An 18,242-nucleotide genomic window follows, 5' to 3' on the forward strand; every position below is an offset into this window, starting at 1 on the left:
TTTGGTACATTGGGGCTTTCCTTCCAGCAAGATTCGCGCATCGGGGATCAAAGGTTTTACCTCTCTTTTGGCTGCCTGTTTTGCCTCTCTGTCCGCCAGCTCATTTCCTCTTTCCAGTTCCGAATTCACTTTCTAGTGTGCCTCGATATGCATGATTGCTATCTTCTCAGGGTGTTGGACTGCTTCAAATAGTTTCAGGATCTCCTCTGCATGTTTGATGTGTTTATCTTGTGAGTTCAATAACCCTCTCTCCTTCCAGATTGCTCCGTGCGCATGTACAATTCCGCAGGCAAACTTCCAATCTGTACAGATGTTTACAGCTTTGCCTTGGGCCAATTCCAATGCACAGGTCAGAGCAATTATCTCTGCTTTTTGTGCAGAGGAATTCATGGGTAAAGGTCCTGACTCTCTAATGTCTCGACTGGTGGTAATGACATATCCAGCATGTCTTTTACCGCTTAGGACGTAACTGCTTCTATCCGTGAACCAATCTTCATCATTTTCCGTAGGACTATCCTTCAAGTCCGGACGGCTCGAGTATGTCACCTCAATAGTTTCCAGACAGTCATGATGTACTGGTTCCCCTGTGTTTCCGATAAGAAAAGAGGCTGGATTGACCATGTTAGTAACTACAATTTCCACATCATCTTGCTCTGCCATTGCAGCCTGATATTTCAAGAACCTCTGGGGGGAAAGCCAGTGTCCACCTTCACTCCCAGTACAGTAAATACTGTATGGGACACCAACACAGTCCAAGGGCAAGTACCAGAGGGTCCTGTGGAGGCACAATTCCACAGTCCATTTGCCACTCTGGATGGTTATGGAGGGTGAAAAACATTTCCGCGTAAGACACTTCATCCCACCTTCCTTCTCTCCTCAAAAACATTAATTGTAAGAAGGTGTTATAATCTATTGTCCCATTAAGTGGCCACTTTGCCTCATCATCTTATTTGTAAAGCGGCCACCATTGATTACAATATTTAATAAGGGTCTTTTTGTTTTCTGTGCCCCCAGTTCCAACAATATCCTTCCAATGTGTTAATACACACCCCAGAGGGCTCTTTTTTAAGATCTCTTTATTCTGTGTGTTTCCCATTTTGGGTTTCTTTAACTTGCCTTTTACATAGTTTTGCCTCTTTCTTTTTCAATTTCCACTTGAACCTTCCTTTCCACCACTCTTTAACCTTTTCCCAGTCTTCCTCCCAAACATCCCAGATTTCTGGGACAAAATGCCCCTTTCCACAGATGAGCTTTACTATCTCGCACTCTTGGTGGGCCCTGTCCCAATTATATCATCTCGTTATTTCAGGGAAACATTTAAAACACTTAGCCCTTCATCTTCTGGTTAAATAGTACCACCTCTTTCCACAGGATTGGCACTTCAAAAGGACCTACGGGGAATGCCAGTTCGCGCTTAGTCTCCTATTTTTGAGCCTACACAAAAGACATGGAGTTATTCCCATGTACCCATTTATATGGGGATTTGCAGAACTGCCCCTCCACCGAACTTGGCACCACAGACAAGCTGGCACCACTGACTTGTGGAAACTAACTCAACAACTCGAAAGTTGTAAAGTAGGTACGTTTATTTGCGCACAGGCACACAGGGAGTCGTCTCACCAAAAACATGCGCACCCCCAGTGGCAACTTGTCTTGACTTTATGCAGCAAAGTGTTACGTATCCATGATATTTCAAAAAATGCCTATACATCTTCATAACCTTTCCCCACTTCATATTATAATGAGTTCTGGGAAGCTATTTCCATATGCTCCATCTTGCCTCCCCCTACTCATGCATGTGACCCTGGTGGTCGTGGGCTGGGTCTCAAGGATGAAGAAAGGGTCTTCCTCACTGTGAACTTTCAGTAACCGTGTTCCTTTTGCATGCTCTCTGGGTCCTTGGCGTTCCTCCAAACCACAAGCCCAGTCTTGACCAGTTCGAGTTGCTTCATGCAGTAAATTCTGCTCCTTACCAGGGGCTGGAGGGGCTGGAGCCCTGTTATCAGGAGCTTTTCTGCTAAGCAGAACTTGTCCTTGTACTTATCTGGAGCTAAATAATTGCTAAAAACTTACAGCTAAACAATTGTTATCCTGTTAAACTGAAATGTCATCGCTTGTTAGTCCACCTAGCCCGATATCAATCCCCCCTTTTCTAGAAAGTTAGTAAATTCTTTTACTACTTATTATCTAACATGAAGATTCTTTATCTAACATCTTCTCAAAATATTTATTTGATTCTAACTTCTGACGAAGTTGATGTTTCCTCCAGCTGCTGTATGAATCTCTGGTACTCCAGAAGCACTATAGGGAGCATTTAATTTAGGTAAGAATTACTACTGCCAAGGTTAAGATTCCAACTAATGTTGCGAACAATTGCTTCAACCAATTAAGATTAGGAAGCCAAGATGTAAGTTTTTCCCACAAGTCCGTGAATCCCCATGAGGTGTCATCTTGGGTTACCATATGTAAAATCTTAGTCATTTCCCAAATCTAATGTATCTCTGTTTCAACCTGTTTTTCCTGGTTTATATAAGAACAACAGGTTTGATTTATTATTATACATACTCCCCCTTCTTTTGCAGTCAGAAGATTCAAGGCCATGTGGTTTTGTATTACTACTTTGCTTAGGGATGATATTTCTGTTTGGAGCCTCTGAATGGCATCCACTGTCAAATTCTCAAGCTTCTCTATTATGGCTGAGATAGTTACTATAGCTTTTTCTAATTCACTAACACAAATTTGTGGAAAAAGCCTGCGTACAAAACTGAAAGCTTGACGGCCTTTCTACAAGAGGATTAAGTGGTCCTAATTATTCCTGGAAGTGGACAAGAGTGGTTGAATATGGAATTTTGGGGAATCACATATCCTAAAGTGCAAGTTCCACCCCAGTAACGGGGTAAGGACTTTCTGGCCTGACCATCTCCACATAACCATCATAATCCATTGGGTACACAATCATATGTGTAATCGAGCTGTAGTCCTCTTCTAATTGCGAGGGGACATTCTGAAGAGCCATCACCTAGTTTAGTACCTCTAGTTCCATTAATAGTGCTCAGATTAAAATTAAAGTTTCCAACCTTTGGAGCAGTATTATTTACTCGTTCTATAAAAACAGTCTTTCCTAAAACTTGTAAATCAAATGTCAAAGGGGGAACGATGTTAGGTCTGCAAGAATATTTTAACTCTTCTACCTTCTTCTTTGGCAATGGGGAATCAAAACTCCAACACATAATTTCCCCAATAGGGAGTTTAAACATTTGTTGGTTATCTGCACAAGGCCCTCCCACTTTCCAGATAATTTTTTATCTTGTAGGCAAGGTGGAATACCTTAAATTATCATATGGCCAACTCTAGTTAACAGAAGACACCTGTATTCCAAGGAAAGGGATCTTCATATCACCCCTGGGAAGAGCAGTGCACACCCAACAATTAGACAGGTTCAAATTATTTGTTGTGTTGCGGGTAAGCTGTATGTACAGGTTATTATCACATCCATATCCTACGGTCGGAAACGCGAAATGTATAACTTCCCAGGTTGCACCTGTTTGCATCCTCCATGGGGTCTTACAAGATTTCTTTACTCTGGAGTGATGGATCCAGGCGTTCTGCTCCTTAATCTTGATTGCAGTAAAAGAAGTACCTGGAATGGTCCTTCCCACTGGGGCTCTAGAGTTTTCTCTGCAAGAGACTTTACATATACATTATCTCCAGGTTTTATGTTATGCACAGGTCCATCCAACTCCTACTTTGAGTCCCAATTACATGTTTCTCAATTTTGCTGAGTTGTTTCCCTAATGCCACCATTTTCTTGTGATTTCATCCCCAGCTCGTGTGGACACCCCTTTCTGTATTCCATAAAGTTGTCCATACAAGATTTCAAAAGGCTCAGTCCTTCCTTGGCTCTTAGCCTAGTTCATTTGTGGAGGAGAGCCAAAGGAAGAGACTGTGGCCTGGCCAATTTAGCCTCCTGTCCTAATTTCACAATCTGTTGTTTCATTAAATGGTTCATTTTCTCTACTTGGCCACTTGACTGAGAGCAATATGGGGTATGAAGTTGCCAATCTATTCCCAAATGGTGGCTGATTTGTTGTACTGTTTTTGAGATAAAATGTCATATCAGCCATATCAGAGGATATGGCTGCTGGAACCCCAAAACAGGGTATTATTTCTTGTATTAATGTTCTGGTTACCTCTTGAGCCTTGGCTATTCTGCTAGGGAATGCCTCTGGCCAATCTGAAAAGGTATAGGTTAATACCAACAAATATCAATACCCTACTTTTCTTGGAAGCTGTGAAAAATCAATCTGCCATTGTTGTCCAGGCCCATTGTTGACCAGGTCCTACACCTCAGTCAGGGCAATCCCTAATTCCAGTACAAGATGGGGGATGATGTGACTGAGAGCAGCTCTGCAGAGAAGGACTTGGGGGTGCTGGTTGACGAGAAGTTCAACATGAGCCGGCAGTGTGTGCTCACAGCCCAGATGTCCAACTGTATCCTGGGCTGCATCGAAAGAAGTGTGGCCAGCAGGTCAAGGGAGGTGATTCTGCCCCTCTGTTCCACTCTTGTGAGACCCCATCTGGAGTGTTGTGTCCACATAAGAAGGATATGGAGCTGTTGGAACAGGTCCAGAGGAGGGCTATGAAGATGACCAGAGGGCTGAAGTACCTCCCATATGAGGACAGGCTGAGAGCTGGAGCTGTTCAGACTCGAGAAGAGAAGGCTTCGAGGAGACCTTATAGTGACCTGACAGTACCTGAAAGGGGCTACAGGAAAGCTGGGGAGGGACTGTTCACAAAGGCTTATAATGATAGGACCAGGGGCAATGGATATAAACTGGAGAGGGGCAGATTTAGGCTTGCTGTAAGGAAGAATATCTTCACCACGAGGGTGGAAAGGTGCTGGCACAGGTTGCCCAGAGAAGCTGTAGCTGCCCCATCTGTGGAGGTGTTCAAGGCCAGGTTGGATGGGGCCTTGGGCAGCCTGGGCTGGTGGGAGGTGTCCCTGCCCATGGCAGGGGCTGGGACTGAGTAGGCTTTAAGGTCCCTTCCAACACAAACCATTCCATGATTCTATGATCTCCAACCACCACTTCAGCCACAGCAGAAGCCGTAACTCTCTAAAGCCCTGGCTCTGCCCACCATGGGGCCAGGCTGCTCCTCTCCATCCTGGTCTGACAGACAACACCCTGAGAACTGCCCAAGCAAAGCGAACACTGCTTGGGACTGCCTGTGCCTCCTTGCATTTTAAGGCAGTGGAGGCTGAAGAGTGTAAATGATACTGAAAATGCCAGCAAATATATGAGAAACATCATAACAAGAAGTACCACAGTGAGAAATCCCATCTCCCTTTGGCAGCTGAACTGTGGCTCCTGGTTCCCTCGTGGGATGAAATGGCAGCAACACTGGGGGAGTGGGGAAGGCAGTGGTACTAACAACGCTGGCAATTAAGCTCTCTCAGACTCCTTCTGGAGTTTTAGACAGCAGCATCCTTTATCAGGGCTGTGCAACATGAGGGAGTGATCTCCATCCATTGTGTGCAGCAAGATGAGAGCTGGGACAGGTTAGATTTCCCACTGACATGCACAGGGATCAATTCTCCCAGGAATCTTATGCATAGTCTATTCTTTCCAAGGCGTAGTATTAATGTTATTACAAACTTCACAGCAGCCAGATCCCTCGCTGCTTCGGAGCCTTCTGCAGCCCTGCCTGACCCCGCACCGGGGGTGGGAGAGGCTGCGGACAGAGGGGATGCAGCAGCCCCGGCCGCTCGGCACAGATCACACTGCGCACAGAGTGTTATCCCCCCCAAAACATGAACAGCATCTGGAAAAAACACCATCTGAAGGAACACGCGCTGTCAAAGGGACACTCTGACTTCCACAACTCAAGAGTTGCTTGGATGACACTTCACTTTAGATTAGATCGAAAACCCTCCCCTTTCCCAAGCAGTGACCCCTCCCCCACCCCTCCCCTCCCCTCCCCTCCCTTCCCGCAGGAGGGGGCGGGGCCTGGGCGCGCGGAGGCGGGGCCTGGGAGACCGGAAGTGTGTGAGGAGGGGGCGAGGCGGAAGTGCCGTCGCGGGGTGCTCCCCTCCCTCACTTCCCGCCCCGGCTCTCGCTGCGGCACAAAAGATGGCGGCGAAAACACTGGGCGGCATCCACCTCAGCGCGGTGAGCGGCGCGGGAGGAGGGCCCCGAGGGGGGACGAGCCTCTCTCGGGGAGGGTGGGCGCCGCCTGGCAGCCGTGGGGAGCGGGGGTGCCCGTGCGAGGCCCGGTCGGGGCGCTGCCGGGAGGACGGAGCCGCCGCCCGAGCAGCGTGTTGCTTTTCCCCCCTGAGGGGAGTCGGCCCGGGCTGGGGGCGATGCCTCCTCGTCTCCCTAAGAGCGAGAAGTTGGCGGCCGATCGCGGGGAAGGGCGGGCGGCGGAGCCCTACGCCTGAAATAAACCGTCCCCTCCCTCTCGTTTGGCTCGGACTTTCCTCCCTCGCCCTGCGCTGACCCCGGCGGTGTCCCTGCCGCCCCCGGGTTGGTGCCAGGGCCGCGGTGGGCGGCCCCGCCGGTGGGGAAGGGGGATCTGTCTGCCCGGCAGCGAGGTTACGGCCCGTGGGTGGGTTGGTTACTGGGGGTGGGAAATACCCCAGCCTTTGCGTTGAGGTAGTTATGAACGTACTTATCTCTAATTGGAAGCTTGTAAAATTAAGTCGCAGTTGCTTTTTGCAAGAGACCTAATTACATTGTAACAAGGGAGATGAATGTGCGTGCAGTTAAATCCACTACTGTACTGTAGCAGCCTTCAGTATTTAAAGGGGACCTGCAGAAAAGCTGGAGAGGGGCTCTTTATCAGGGAGTGCAGGGTTAGGGTGAGGGGTAATGACTTTAAGCTGAAAGAGGGGAAATTTAGGTTGGGTATTAGGAAGAAGTGTTTTCCCTGGTGGGTGGTGAGGCACTGGAACAGCTTGCCAGGAGAAGTCGTTGATGCCCCCTCCCTAGAGATGTTCAAGGCCAGTTTAGATGAGGCTTTGAGCAACCTGATCCAGTGAAAGGTGGCCCAGCTCATTGCAGGGGGGTTAGAACTGGATGTTCTTTAACGTCCTGTTCAAGTCAAACCATTCTGTGGTTGTGTTTTTCAGTCACAGTATTGTTCATTGGTATTCTTCTGTGGCAACTAGTCATTTTCTTATTGGTGCTAACACAAATGAAGTTAAAACTGTGTTTTCAGTTGTCTGATACATCACTGATGATATCTAAAGGATGATTTTAAGACAGGATAATTTTTTAAAGCCTTTCTGACTTTATGCCTATAAGTCATGCTCGTAGTTAAACACACCTGGTTCATTTACAGAATAGCAGTAAGAAGCTGAATTGTTACAGTAAGTAACCTGTTGAATGTTTGAGTGAAAAACACACATTAATACATTCTTTGCACAGCTTAAATTACCTTAATATTCTGTTATTGTAGAGGTTAGCCATAGATGTCATCTACTTGAAATTCAAGAATTTTATTTCAGGTCTCTTAATTCTTGTAAGCAGTTGAAATGCAGAGATTGTCTAGTATATTTTATTAGAGACATTTTCTCCTTCTTTAGATACACAGTATGTTTTAGAACAACAAAAGAAGGGAGCTCTTCTGTTGGTTTTATTGCATTGTAAATCTTGAGGGGGGAATACATCAGCATTAATAATCAGCATTTGTGGAAAAAATACATATTGCAAGTCAGACTGCAAACTTAAAAATTGTTCTCAAGTTGAAATCACTTTGGCAAGTTGAATTCTTACAGGTACAGGTGAGAAATCCAAGCTAAAGTTTATGCGATTGGTAACTTTATGAATTGCTGTTAGGATGCTGTTTGGATTTGTTTGTCAGTAGTCTGGATTTTGTGAAAGCTGTGATTTTAGTAGGTTTTTGTAAAGAAGTGAAGTAGCTCATATAGTTTTAAAATAGGTTGAGTCCTGCAGTGTAAAAGGCTCTATTTTCTAGAGAACAGTAGAGCCTGATGGTGACAGTCTCTTCTGTCAGCAGCTGTTCTTTGAAAATAGGTTGGGTTTCAAGGAAATATTTACATTCATTTCAGAAGCAGGCAGTGTGAGCGGGCCTGGTAACTCATTCCCACACTGGCGTTTATCTCCTTCTGCTGCTCTGTTAAATTTTTTGCTCAGTTGCATGGTGAGACAGATCAGAGAAGTGATCCAGGTCAAAAATAATATTTAAAAATTATTTTTATTTTGGATCAGTTCCCTGATGTGGTTCATTGTACAGTCATGTAAGTGGACTAGTGTATCTGGGAGGGAGGAAGAAAGGAGAATATATTGGGAAAGAAACAAGCAGCTCGGTGGAATAAAAGCAAAGGCGGAGGGTGGGAAATGGCAGTGGGCTTGTTCACCAAAAAGCTGCAAAATACTTTCTATAAGACAAGACAGCTTGTTTCTATGGTAGTTTGATTTGTGTATGCCTTATGACCTGCAAGGGGTAGAAAAGTTCCAGTTTTCTTGGAAAGTTAAAATTCCCAAAGCTGTCTCTCATTTTTGAGAGAGAAACTGCTTTATTCCTAAATATTTGTTGGTCATAATTGTAGGAGATGCCCCTCTTGGTGCAACTGAGTTTATAGTTTGCAGTGTACATGCAGTTTGAAGGAGGGGAAGGCTTAATTTTACCTCCAAAACCGATTTGGCTGCACTTGGCTTCAGTAGTGAAAGTGAAACTAACCGAAACACTGAGTAACAAAATGTAGTAGTCCCAGTGAGCAAAGCACTTCAGTCCTCTTGGCAGCTACAAGTGTGCAGTCACCAGGGGGCTCACCCTTTCCTACTGTGCTCATTGAACTTGATTTGTTCATGAGCTGATTAAAGTATGAAGTGAAGTGTTAGGGGATGAAATGGGCTTAAATACTTCCTGATGAACTCATCAGGAAATGAGTTGTTGCTGACAGCTGGGTACACTCTGAAGTGAACTATGGTGGTAATGGCCTTAAACCATCATTCTCCATTTTTTTAAATCTGGCTTTGTTGTGTGCCTGCATTTCAATGCTTTGCATGAGCAAATGGTGATATCTGCTCTGAGGTAACTGTTCCTATGAACTACCCTATGGGATACTTGCTTGCCTTTTGCTGGAAGAGATATTAGAGCCAAGAATCAGTTTCTTACAAGTCCTACGTCCCTACCTGTATCTTGTAATTTCATATGAACAGTTTTAAGTTCCCAGTTCTGTGTATTGCCTTCTAGCCTTTCTCAAAACTTCACCACTTGAAACTGTGATCCAAAGAACATCAGCATAATTCTTGTGTTTGCTTATAGAAGTTGCTGTTTCTTTAAAAGGCAATTATTTTCCCAGTTATTCACTAGTATGCAGTAGTGAAATGAGAAGTTTTGTGTTAAATGGGCAACCTGTGAAGAGATTTTCTTGCCATGCACATGTGTGCTTTGCATCACTGGAATAAAAAGGATACTTATCTGTGATTATGTCAGTGTTGGTGACCCTGAGATTCCTTCCTTCATCAGCATTGTCTGGTAACCACGGGAGGTTCACGACTGTGAATTTATGCCTCTATCAAAACTACTTCACTGAGTCCATATTATTGAGGTTGCAATGCTAGTAGTAATTCCGGAGGTCCCAGTCTTCCCGAGTTGTACAATTGGAGTTTTTTGGAAGTGGTTTTAGCAGCTAGTTGGGCAGATAGCAGATGCTGAATGCTTGAACACACATCTGTCTGGTGGGTTTATTTTGTTGGTTTTGTCTTTTTTTTTAATGTTAGTGTTTGTTTTGACAAGGAAGGATTTTGGGTGAAGACAAAAGAACCCCATTTGTTTCTTGTGTGTTTTGATCATGAAGCTTAGAAGGCAAGGGAACAAATTCTGGCAGCACTGTAAAAGGTTGAAGTGAAAAGAATAATACAGAAATCTTTAAGATCCACTGAGTTACTGTGCAGTGGAGAAAGAAAGTGAAAGATCCTCTTAACCATGTGCCATGAAGTTTGAGAGGCTTCCATTAATAGGCTTGATCTGTTTTTTTTTTTTCTTGGTTTCTAAATTATTTGTAAATATCTGTTAGGAATTTTAAAGGGAGACAGTGGCTTAACCTGACTCAATTTATGAGATTTTATAAAACTGGAGTTTTAAAGCACAGGTGGCTATGAAGAACATGAAGTCTATTCATATTTGCATTGTAGCTCAATGGAAGAATGCAGGGATTAAGTTACAGTCTGAAAGAGCGCTCTGTGCTCTTGTAACCTTAGAGTCAACCTTGGCAATTGATCATAGAATCATAGAATCACTAGGTTGGAAAAGACCCATCGGGTCGTCGAGTCCAACCATTCCTATCAAACACTAAACCATGCCCCTCAGCACCTCATCCACCCGTCCCTTAAACACCTCCAGGGAAGGTGACTCAACCACCTCCCTGGGCAGCCTCTGCCAGTGCCCAGTGGCCCTTTTCCATGAAAAATTTGTTCATAATGTTCAGCCTGAACCTCCCCTGGCAGAGCTTGAGGCCATTCCCTCTTGTCCTGTCCCCTGTCACCTGGGAGAAGAGGCCAGCATCCTCCTCACCACAACCTCCTTTCAGGTAGTTGTAGAGCGCAATGAGGTCTCCCCTCAGCCTCCTCTTCTCCAGGCTAAACAACACCAGCTCTCTCAGCCGTTTCTCATAAGGCCTGTTCTCCAGCCCCCTCACCAGCTCTGTCCCTCAACTAGGATTGCTGCCTTACTCATGCTCTGATACCTTGTAGCATTGTTCCATTTTGCTGATAAATTAATTTTCAGACCAGAAGTGGTCCCTTGCTTTTATTTAGACTTTATGAACTATATAAAAGTGCTTGTCAGTGTAACATTTCTGTAAAATTCAGGAAGTATGGATGTTTACACAATATTTTAAAATATTTCCTGGTTTTATATGTATTTATATATTATGTGTATTGTATTAATTTTTTTGTGTAACTGCACTGCACAAGAACTATTTCCAGCATTATTTATATTTACTGATGCTGCTTTTTGTGCCATCAGCGTAACTATGCTATCATGTATGTGCAGTGGGTTAGTGTTAAAGGCCTTGTAGAAGTATAATTACATATATTCTAAGTGGTAACGTAAATGCAACTCTGCCAGTTCCAGCTGTTATATTTCTCCAAACATTGCATTGAGAAATCCTTAAGTTACGTGGATATTTAATGAAGGATTTCCTAGTCTTTTGGTCTGTGTGAATATATATGGACCCCAGCTTTCATAAATTACTTGAGAATACTCTTGTCACCAGCATCTATAAGATATATTCCAGAAATAGGTAGTCAATTTACATATTCTTATCTAGTCCTAGTAGTGTCTGTGTTCCACTGGTTACATCTTGTCGTAAGTGAGGATGAAATGTATGAGATCAAATTGCCAAAAGCTCAAAAGTAGTTGAGAAAATCTGACAGGTGATTTTTGACCAATATGGGCAAAAGGAGTGATGACATCAGACAGTGAGCCACTGGATGTGTTATGTGCTGCTCACTTACCAGATTTAAGTTTACTGCTCATGGTTTAAGACGTGCATTTCTAACTCTTGAAAGTATGTGCTTCTGCTATTAGATTTGGACTAAGGCTTTGATGTTTTCTGTAACATCAAGCATCAGTATATAGCAATAGTTCCTTAAATTTTTATAATGATAAAGAGTTTTATAGGATGACAGTGTAACACTTGGTCAGAATGTAGTATGATACTGTGTTGAATTCTGTATTGCTCTTATGTCTTTAATAGCTGTATTAATGTTCCCTTTAACAGGTGTTAGTATGACGATACCTAAAAGTAAATTACAGCCTTTTGGTAGTGTTGTACAAACCAGCTTCACTTAATGTTACTTTATTTAAAATACTGTGTTCTGGCTTGGTATCATTGAAGAGCACAAACTAATGCTGTTGTTGTGGTTTATTTCAGCTTTGTCCAAAGTTCTTGCATACCAACTCTACCAGTCACACCTGGCCTTTCAGTGCAATTGCAGAACTTATAGGTATGTGTATCAATAGTTTGCCTGAGTACTTGATGTTAGTATTTTTTCTTGTTGTAAAACTTTTTTCCTTCAGGTAGGGAAGGAGTTGGTCCTGTTGTTGCCACCCAATCTTGTGTTTACTTTTCTTGTACAGTCAGATTGACTTTAACACTATATGTATTACCTGACATCAGTTGCAGGGGCCTTGTAGAAATCGCTGGTTTCTTTTAACTGAATTTATTAAGGATTGCCAAACAGAAGACTGTGGGACCAAGTGAATTCCTTCTTTTCTGGCCCACCAAATGCAAGCCTACTGCTTTTTGCTGTTCCCAGGCCAAGAGGGTAGTAATGTTGAGTGCACTTTCCAAAGATGTGCATGCACATTTGCATCCCGTGCAGACACAGCTGGCCACAGGCAGATTAGCACAGATAGCAAGACAGTAACTTTGCAAGAACCCACATAAACACAAGCAATGCTCAAAATGGGAACAGCACAAATGACCTTATTCTATTCCAGCTTCCTGGTTAACCAGGTTTAAAGTTCATTAGTGGCACATATGCGTACTTCCACTCACTTATCACTTATGCTTACCTATGTTTCTATATGTTTCACCAAGCCTGGGAGTCATTCCACTACCTGTGTCCTGGGCTTTTTACCAGTTTCTGGCTTAGACCTTTGATATCAATGGTTGCTTATTTCTTTGAACTTGTTAGCTTGTCCAGCCTGAAGTTTGCTAGCAGAACAAACATGTATAGGTACACACTGAGAACAGAGCATGCACAATATCATTAGAAATAATCTTTAGTCAGAATTACAGAAGGGTAGCCCAGGGTCCAATCACACAAGTATCACACTGACCAGCTGCCAGCTTGTGCGCAGCCAGCCTGTGTTATTTGTCCTCCCCCTGCCCATTGTACCATTCTTCTCCCATCCACTTTGACCTTTCCCTTTTCTTTGATGCTTCCTCAAAACATCCAATAGTAATTTTTGCATGTTGTGTCAATACCCCTCTAACGTCCTCATTTTCTTCTTTTGGGTTGCCAAGTTTCTAGCTGAACATCTTCAGGGTTATACTTCAGTGGTTCCTTTTAATGGTCCATCCAACAGTGTCCTAAGGATTATGGCTCTTTGTTACTGTCTCTGTCATCTGCTGTTAGCTAGGCCTTGTGTCTCTGTTTAATTTATTAGCTCCTGTTGATTGTCTTGCCTTTGATTTTTTTGAGTAGCCATTAACTGGATATCTTCAGAGTTGCTTGTTTCCCACATTAGAGAATGACTAGCGTACTTTCTTTAACCGGTTCCTCAAAATAAAGGTGTGGTTTGGAAAGACTTGCTGAGCTTATCTAACCGTTTGCTGCTGCTAAAGGGAGCATCTCTTCTGGTCACACATTCCTCCGTTTCTTGTGCATGAGTTCTGCTGTTGCTAATACAGAAAACTAACCTAACAAAGGAAAGCAGGAATTTTTTCAGCTAGGTTAAGCGAGAGCTGTCACAAAGGAGGAAACCAGAACCACATGGCTGCAGGAAGGTCTTTCGGGTTTTGGGGTAGCAATATTAATTAAATATTAAATTAAATATTCCAGCTCTTTTATCACCCCATCCCATACTTGACTGGAATGACTGTAAATGTGTTGTGGAAGGCATGCAAACTTGTTTTTTTCCTTTGCCTCTGGTTTGTCATATGTGTTGCTTTAACAAAACCTCGAAGGCATAGTAGCAACATTAGTTGTAAACGGTTCTAGTTTGTTAGGTTGATTTTTAAGTATGTTTTGTAGCCTTTTGTTGCTATGTAAGGCTATACCACATGCCAAATATGAAATGATATAAATACAGTTTTAGTTTATGCAAACTTACCTAAAACAGTAATGATCTGTATTCAAGGGCTGGGGGGGTGGAGGGGGTGTGCTGTGGAGATAGGAGAAAGTGATGTTAAGACTCTTGAGCTTTGTTTGTGGAGTCATGGTTTGTTTGTGGTAGCAATATTGCAAGCTCTTTCAAATCCTGTAAAAGAAAGTTTGGTTTAAAGCACTTTGTACTTCTGTGAAAGTTATACCTTCTTAGAGTTTAACAACTTGCGCTAGCAAAATACATATTTGTGACAGTGAGCTGTGTTAAATGGAAGTGGTAGGGTAGCAGACCAGTGATAACTTTTTTACAAAGGGACACGGACTTCAGTTTTTTTGCTTGCCTGTTTTTATTTTCTCAAATTTGATTATATGAAGCTGTGATAGTATTTTGAATGTGATTTCCCAATTAAAGCCCACAGCAGGTAAGGTATTGTTGCCGCCACGTATATTGGTGATGTGCCATTGTCTACATTGTGGATAATAACTTAGCCTCCTGAGAGAGTCAGAAAGATGCTTGTGTGGCTGGGAGAAAGTACATATTGCAACATCTACTTGGGAAATGAAACTAGAAACTTGTCTTAGTTTCGTTTTCTGTACTGGCATTTGAACTGTTCACCTCCACTTAAATTTTTGTATATGTATTATCATCTGTAGTAACTGAGAAATTGTGAGTTGTTTTCAGGCAGGGTTTTCCAGGTTTTGATGCAGCTGTTTCATTGTAATGTTTTGATTTAATGTTTTCATCTATAAAGACAGTAGTAGTTTAGGATACTTAAATTTTAGCAGAAAATTATTTTCTTGAAAACAATGGCTTATTGCATCTGTGCCAGTGCAAGATTTCTGCAACTGTATTAGATACCTAACTCCAGCTGAAATTGGCCACGATTTTAGAGCACTGTTTGTTTAGCATGTGGCTCTTCAGGGTCATAGGCCCACAATTAGGGAGCTAAAGTAAGCTGCCATATTCACCAAGTAAGCATATGTGTAAGCATAGCACCATAATAAAGTTAGGATAGCTATTCCTTATAGCTGTTTGGCAGTGTTGCAAGACTAACATTTGGCAGATTGATTATGTATATAGTCCTGCTAGATAAAGGCTTCATCGTGTGTGACATACGGATTTAAGTAGTTTTGAGTTACTGTCTGATGTCTTCACTGGAATTAAACACTTTAAAAAATGTTCACACTTAAACTGTTAAATTTTTGCTTTAGTATCCCACTGCTTGCTTTCTTTTCAGATAATGCTTATGATCCAGATGTGAGTGCTAAACAGATATGGATAGACAAAACGGTGATAAACGACAATATATGCTTGACATTCACTGATAATGGAAATGGTATGACCGCAGAGAAGCTGCACAAAATGCTAAGGTGGATAACTTCTTTTGCAATTTTTCTTGTGAAAATTCTAGCTTCTAGCTCTGTTATTGCTCGGTTCATTCCTTTTTCTTTCATGTAATCAACTAATTTTGTAATTTTGTTCATAAACTTAACATTTCTGAAGTTGAACGATTATCCAAGTGAGACTTTAGAATGGAGAGACGCTGGTAAAACTTTCACACAAATTTGTCAGTGCATTTTTGTCTTATTTTATTTTACCCTCTTTGTCAGCCTTCACATTTAACTTTCCATGCAGTGGTTGTGCTGTGCCAACTCTCTTTAGTGCCCTTTAATGCAGCCAAAGAGGGGTTAATTTATTTTCTTTTTTATTCAAGATTGCTTTAGTGAGAAAGGGAGATAAAGCTCACACCCTCTGGGGTACTGAAAATAGAAGGTATTTTGGAAAATTTAAGGGAATGATAGTTATATTGCTGTGGTTTGTCTGTTTGTCTTTAAATATTCTATAGTGTTTGAACTGATCTTTCTTCAAATTTTCTTCCTAAAGTTAGCGAAGAGGTTGCTGTTCAGTTGATGTTCTAGTACAGAAGATTACTCTACCAGCAGATGAATCTCTGGGTTTAAACTTGAGTTTGAATTCAAACTCATTTTTTTTTCTATTAGATACTGTAATCAACAGCTTGCTTTCTAAATTGTGTTCTGTATAGTTACTTGATTTACATTATGTGTAATATATAATTACAAATGGAAAACTAGTACGTCACACATTTCCAAGCAAGTGGAGGGGAAAGCTTTAGGAGCTTTTCTTAGTATTTATTGTGAAGTCACAGGATAACTTAGAATCCTGTAAAAATGCTTATTGCATTATTCAGGACAGATGATATTTCTTTTCCATACTTAAAGATGAAAGTAAACATCCTCATTTCCTGCAATGTGGTTTTAGCAATGTTACATGGGTAGCTTTCAGGGTTTGTTTAGTTGTAGAGTAGTCCCCGATACCTAAAACAAGAGATGATCTCGCTGTTTAAGTCAAGTTTGGCAACTCTTGCATGCGTCTCTTGGATTTTCAAGCTTTATAGGACTTTTTACACTGTTATAATGTTTTCATGTTTCAGCTTCGGCTTCAGTGAGAAGTCTGTGATGAATGGCCGTGTTCCAGTGGGACTGTATGGAAATGGGTTTAAATCAGGGTCCATGCGCCTGGGAAAAGATGCAATAGTCTTCACCAAAAATGGAGAAACCATGAGTGTAGGCCTGTTATCTCAGACTTTCCTTGAAGCCACAAAAGCAGAACATGTCATGGTTCCTATAGTGACGTTCAACAACCAACATATCCTTTCAATAATTTCTGAATGAAAACTTGTGGGTTCATGCAAAATTTGAATTATACCAGTAAAGGAAACCTCCTTGTCTAGTCTTATGGATACTCTAAATAAATTGTAAGTTGTAAGGAAGGCTATAATTTGTTAAGGACTTTAAATTTGTAGGAGCCCCAAGATGTGGGAAGAACAGCTGTGAAATGAGTACAGGATACTATTCTAAGTTTCTGTAAGTTTTCTTATCTTCTGAAAACTTTTTTCATTTGAAGTTACTCTCATTAACATAATGCTTACGACAGATAAGTGATCCAACAGAATCCAAAAACAGCCTGAAGGCCATCCTGACACATTCTTTATTTTCTACTGAGGAGAAGTTATTGGCAGAGCTAGATGCTATAATAGGGAAAAAAGGAACAAGAATTATCATTTGGAATCTTAGAAGGTAAGGTAAAGTCCAGTCTCTTATCTCTCTCATTTAGTTTATCTTTCAATGTATGCAAACGTACAAGTTTTTTTTTGTAGAATAATTCCAGAAGATTGTGGACAGTCAGGTATAACTGGGAAACTAGTCTCCAGCTTGCATGATTGAAGGGTTGTAATGTTGCATAAGAACATGCAACATGCTGGTAATATTTCAAGTAACAAATCAGAAGGAAGGAGAATGTAAAGGACTTCATATTTTCCTTTGATAGATATTGTTGTTTTTGCCAGAAGGAAAATTGAAATAGATAAATTATAAAACTGTTATTTCAAACTCATGAAATTATGAATGCAGAAAAGCCAACTGTGATATATCTTTATGTTGTGCAAAAATATTACCAGCATACAACAGTGTGTACATCTGCAACTAAATATAGTGTATACATCTGGTAAGTGGTGCAATAAATTGTGATAATTATTGAGATGGAAAGGTGCAAGTATCACTTTTGCAGCTTTAAAAGTGTTAGGAAGGCAATTTGCAAAATCTCTGGATATTACAACATTTACAAAGAATGCATGTATCTTGGTCTGTCCAGAATTTAAAGCTGATACTAAGTGCTGAAGGTTGACCTGTTTAGAATTAAGTTAGAATTTAGGAATGTCTTACTTAGTGTCACTTCTGTTGTATTGCTTGGGTATCAGAAGAACTGGTGAACTTTATTTATGTGAATTTTAGCAAATCTATGTTGGCTTTTTTCCCCCCACAAATTAGCATATTTTTTTAAATCTTGTTTCTTAGAGAGAAAAATGAAAAAACAGAGTTTGACTTTGACAAGGATAAGTATGACATCAGAATTCCAGAAGACTTGGATGAAACAGGCAAAAGAGGATATAAAAAACAAGAAAGACTAGACCAGATTGTTCCAGAAAGTGACTATTCACTGCGAGTATGTATAATATTTTTAAAAATTATTTTTTTTTGGAAGGTGGAGGATGTATGTTTTTGCTTTAACTATTAGTACTTACACTGTACTAGAGAGATGTGATTTGGGGGAGCGAATGTCAGAATTTAAATGTTAAGCAGTATGTGAGCATTAATTTAGAAAATTGAAGGTGGAATGTATTTGTGAACTTGTGTAAACGTTTGCTGTTTAATTAAAGTTACTGGGTTTTATGTAGTCTTGCAAATGACGTACTGTTAAATGTAGCCATCCTTACCTAATAAGGAGCAAGAAGGAAATGCGATCAAGAGCTTCAGAAATGAAATAAGGGTGTGCATGTTTGTCAGCAGAGTAAATGTTCAGTTGTATTGCAGATATGCATGCATATAGTACTGATGCTGTGCCCATGTGGATCTTTG

General features: G+C 41.5%; 2 protein-coding genes across 3 annotated transcripts in view; one reads left to right on the forward strand and one right to left on the reverse strand.

The window, feature by feature from the left end:
* The window catches only part of SETD4 (SET domain containing 4), an 89,262-nt gene extending 83,648 nt beyond the window's left edge, over positions 1 to 5,614 (reverse strand). Inside the window, exon 1 of the mRNA XM_069871896.1 lies at positions 5,579 to 5,614. The gene's annotated coding sequence lies outside the window, so the exon portion shown is untranslated. The remainder of the gene's footprint in view (positions 1 to 5,578) is intronic.
* A 429-nt stretch (positions 5,615 to 6,043) lies between these two features.
* Positions 6,044 to 18,242, forward strand: part of MORC3 (MORC family CW-type zinc finger 3) — a 28,091-nt gene continuing 15,892 nt past the window's right edge. Inside the window, exons 1-6 of one of the 2 annotated variants that reach the window (XM_069871688.1) lie at positions 6,044 to 6,170; positions 11,906 to 11,978; positions 15,044 to 15,176; positions 16,259 to 16,471; positions 16,755 to 16,904; positions 17,682 to 17,829. In XM_069871688.1, the coding sequence (XP_069727789.1) occupies positions 6,132 to 6,170; positions 11,906 to 11,978; positions 15,044 to 15,176; positions 16,259 to 16,471; positions 16,755 to 16,904; positions 17,682 to 17,829 (756 nt within the window). In that variant the 5' untranslated portion in view covers positions 6,044 to 6,131. The remainder of the gene's footprint in view (positions 6,171 to 11,905; positions 11,979 to 15,043; positions 15,177 to 16,258; positions 16,472 to 16,754; positions 16,905 to 17,681; positions 17,830 to 18,242) is intronic. The other variant, XM_069871697.1, reaches the window with a different exon arrangement.

The sequence above is a fragment of the Phaenicophaeus curvirostris genome, chromosome 1, assembly GCF_032191515.1.
Source record: "Phaenicophaeus curvirostris isolate KB17595 chromosome 1, BPBGC_Pcur_1.0, whole genome shotgun sequence".
NCBI lineage: Eukaryota > Metazoa > Chordata > Aves > Cuculiformes > Cuculidae > Phaenicophaeus > Phaenicophaeus curvirostris.